Here is a 4374-nt window from a genome sequence, read left to right on the forward strand (position 1 = left end):
CTTGGCAAATTTTTTTTTTTTTAAAGCAGTTTGAAATATTCAGAAAAGATTCAAAAATTGGAAATTCATCATGTGAGTTGTAGCCTTTTGCTTTCATTTGAAAATTCTACTTAGCTAAATAGCTAGCTACTTTTCTAAGAGGCTAACATATCTTGAATTGTTGCTAGTTGTTGTTTGCTAGCAAGTTGTTTGAGGAAACCTTTACAACAAAAATGTCCTATGGAGGCAGAATAAAGAGAAAATGCTAAAATAAACAAAAACAACAACATAAGGGACAATTGTATAAGCCTCGACATCAGCTGTCAAGTTGTCACAATTCCAACAACCACTGAAGGCAGCATGAGGATGCCTATCGTGGCAGGGGCGGGGTTATGTAAATGAGGGAGCCGTTGACTGAATAGATGCTCCCGGCTTCTGGAAGCGGAGCAGAGACACTTGCTGTGGACAGGAGAGCAAGAGAGAGAGTGGACGCTCCGGACAAACACAACAGATCCCTTTCACTCGACCCACAACATCGCAACATGTCTTCAAAGTGCCCCAAGTGCGACAAGACGGTGTATTTCGGTAAGTGTTGCCCTCTTCATGTGTTCCCACCTTTTGGAGTTACTTTTTGCTCGTGATCCAGCTCATTAGATCGATATTTGTGGGACATATTTCCCAGTCATTTACAAACTTAGTGAAAAGCGTGCCTACCCGGATAGAAAACAGTTCATTCCCATTCATTGAAAACATATTTACGCATCACACAACTAGTCACTTTTCCTTTTTTTAATGGAGTTCTGAATGCAGCTATAACGTGCACTTTTGCCTATTTCTGTGTTTTTTCCTATCTCAACATACGGTAGGGTATAAAGTATTTTTATGTTTGACAGTAGCCTGCCATAGGATCCATTACGCTTAATATTGCTTTAGGCATTTATGAAAAAGTTAAATCCTTCCTATTTCCCAAAGGGATTCCCCAAAATAAAGTTCATAGCATTCCTTAGATTAGGCTTTTTTTTTTTTTAGGGAAAGAGTTGGTGGCAATGTAAATTATTCACAGATACCAACCTTGGGGGGAGAGGCAAAGGTAAACATACAAAAGCCCTGTCACAGCAAACATTTCAACAAAGGTACTATTTCTATAAAATATGAAATGCTTCAAACATGTGTGAGAGAAGTCACACAGTGTCTGCACTCAAAAAAAAAAAAAAATCAACAACTAGATAAATTATTTTTTATTTTACTTATTTGTGCCATTTTGAATTTGTTTTCTTTGGTTAACATCCAAGCTTGGCTGTTGGCTTTGGAGGCTTTCTGAGGCAGTCCCTTGCCAAGAGTGCAGAAATGCCATATGCCGAGATTGCCCACTCATGGAGAAACATGGCAACATCATGCCGAGTCAGTGAGATGTGAACATGCATCTTTTGCTACGTTGTAAACAAACCACCCACTTGGTCAAAGCGTTACCCTTAGTCACAGCGATGGCTTCTTCTATAGGCTGTACTATAACAGATATTCAGTGTAAGAAATTATGCACACAGATAAGAGCAAAGCAGAGGATTAAAGGAGCTCAGGCCACGAAGATAAACACAAATTCACATCCCTGCCTTTTAATCTGAAGGGTGCACATGCTATGCACCCTGTATTCTTAGGGACCGTGCTTCTGTTCTACCATGAGTAATCCTGATATGTTATTCCGCTTGCAGGAAACAAAAAACTCCTTCTTCAGCGCTGGTCTTTTTTGCACTTCATAGCAAACATCAAAGCTGGTACGGGGGGTCAAAATCAATTATATGAGTGGATGGAAGTCCTCTTATGTAACAGGAGTGGCAGCAAACAACATAGCTGCTGCTCATCCTATGGGTCCCGAGAGGAATAAATATAAGATTTATTTTCCTCCAATACGGGTTGTATGCAGGTCTGAGTATTCATTTGCATCCTAGCCTTAATTCGCTGCAGTGAGTGAGTCACAGCTCCTCTGTGATGTTAATTTTATTTATTTATATCCATCCTGGTGGAGTTATTTTTGCTTTGTGTCTTATTGGGCGGAGAACGCCCAGGGCTGAGTGGACTGTAAGGATGATGGAACAGCTACTAGGAAGAAGCACGGGTGGAATTAGCTGCACACGTCAAACCAGGGAGGAGTGAGGGAGGTTGTTAATGACAATATTAAACTTTCGGTCATTGCAAGGGAGGGCTTTGAAACCTATGACAAGGCGTGGGAGAGGTCAGGGTAGGAGAACGGTTGTGCCTGTGCAGCTGCCTACAGCCTGAAGCATCAACATGATGTCAGTGATGGATTTCAGATACTGTAGAATGAGCTCAGCAGCTCCACCTACATACATCCTCCTCTCAGATACTTGGCTCTCCAGAGACGCCAGAAATGCGTTTTCAGGTCTGCAGAACAGTTAAAGTCCCACAAATAAGGGTGTAAAATTAAGGGAAAAAACAGCTTCTTCTGATCTACACCAGGACATGTGTTATTGATACAGAAAATTGTCTATTTCCCGTCCTATTATGTTTTCCTTTTTTTTTTGTGGTTCGTGGTGTAGCTATATAGAGCAGTGATTGGCCCACCCTGCAGTTACCCACTTGGTCCTCCAGCTTGTGTTGCCCAATATTGGATTTAGCAGGCATCCGTTTTCAACACTTCATTCTATTTTTCTTTACTACTTTTTTTTTACTTCCCTTCGTTACTTTAATGAACATCTGTTTTGTGGTGGTGAGGGTTCAGTTAAGTCGGAGTCTTGTCTGTTGCTGCCATTTTCTTTGCTTTTTTAGACACCCAAATATACGGCACCAAAAAGAGTTGTAGCGCTGGCCGAATTCAAATTCCCAGCGTCCACACTGTGGCTTCACATCTGTTAGTTCTTGTGGTATCGAGATGCTTAGAATACACCAGAGACTACTGGCTGACATGTGACAAGCCCCAGTGGAAGTACATTGTTAGCGTGTGATAGTGTCCATGCGGGACACAGGACAGCATGGCTCACTAAATCTCTCTTGGCTCCAGACCCAAATTCAGCTGAGCCATCCAGCCACAACTCTTGTGCATGACAAATTGGAGCAATGCATCTTTGTGCAGCTAAGTGAATACACAAAAACTAATGGTGCTCTGCTGTGAGTTTCTTTTTCTCTCTTTCATTCACCAATTCCTCTCACTTTGGTCCTCTTCTTCAGTCACTTGCTCTCGCCTCAAGCCCTGGATTCCTCTTCTCCAACTAGAAGGACTGGGGGAAAGGGGGTGAGATGCAGGCTCGCCTTTTATTTAAACGGGAGACTCTCTAAGTACCTCATGCATTATAATGAGAAGCGACATCTCTTTTCACACAAAGCTCGTTCTGTCTCCGCGCACGTTTGTTGTTTCCAGCAAGGCAGAATACCTTCGTCCTCTCGGCCTGATGATACGCTTCCCACACACCTCTTTTTTTTATCCCGCTTTTACCCCAGACAGCAACACAATACCTGTTTTTTTTCCTTCCCCTCTTTTCTGTCAACGCTAGAGTACCCTGTTTTCTACTTGGCTGCCCAGAGGGCTGTGTGAATGTGCCCTGCCAGTTATGTAACCTCATTTCTTGAGTTGTTGCCTCCCGCTTGCCGCCATTGCATAACCTGCCAGCTACTGTGCACCAGTCAATGACGGCCCATTTTATCTGCCTTTTTGAGGCACAATATGATCCCTTAATGGAGATGGCATTAAGCATGGTGTTGATAGTCAGGATGCCCCCCCCCCCCCCTCAACACAGTTGAAACCATTCCACCTTGCAACAGAATGACCTATTGAGAGGCATAGAGGAGCAAACTTTAGCTTTAAGGATCATAACTTTAACTCCTTATCTTTGAAGTTACACTTGTTTGACACTTTCAAATACAACTACTCCACTTATACCATGTGTTCATGGTATAAGTGGACAGACAATTTGGTATAAGTGGAAAGACAATTTATTACTTTATCTTTACAAGACTCAGATTTCACTAGTATTGTATACCCATTCATACATTTTACGCCTCTGTCATATGATGTCTACCCCTCTCAGGGCCTGATTATCCAATTACATAGGCTACGTGTGAAGGTGCCAGGGATACAGTCCTGCTTCCTCTTTTGAAGACATGGTCCACTACTCTGTTAGCTACTGATGCAGGCTAGATGTTATCCCTGTAGCCAGGACACAGTGTCCTGAGCAGTTAGAGATGAAATGCCGTGTGGGGCAAACAGGCCCAGGGGTTCAGGGAGGGACTGTGGAGAGGGTGCTTTGCCTGGAGCTCCTGTGACCAGCGCAGACAGGATGCGAGTTAACTGCAGCTCATTTAAGTCAGCCTGCAGGATTCACCAGGTCGGCCTCTTTTATTCACAGAGGGAAGAGGTGGTGGGGGGGGGGGGGGGGGGGGGGG

At 43.4% G+C, this 4374-nt stretch overlaps 1 protein-coding gene across 2 annotated transcripts in view; it reads left to right on the forward strand.

The window, feature by feature from the left end:
* The first annotated feature begins 376 nt into the window (after positions 1 to 376).
* Positions 377 to 4374, forward strand: part of crip2 (cysteine-rich protein 2) — a 22480-nt gene continuing 18482 nt past the window's right edge. For both annotated transcript variants that reach the window (XM_034858208.1, XM_034858209.1), the window contains exon 1: positions 377 to 564. In XM_034858208.1, coding sequence (XP_034714099.1) covers positions 402 to 564 — 163 coding nt within the window. In that variant the 5' untranslated portion in view covers positions 377 to 401. The remainder of the gene's footprint in view (positions 565 to 4374) is intronic.

This window comes from Etheostoma cragini, chromosome 20 (assembly GCF_013103735.1).
Source record: "Etheostoma cragini isolate CJK2018 chromosome 20, CSU_Ecrag_1.0, whole genome shotgun sequence".
NCBI lineage: Eukaryota > Metazoa > Chordata > Actinopteri > Perciformes > Percidae > Etheostoma > Etheostoma cragini.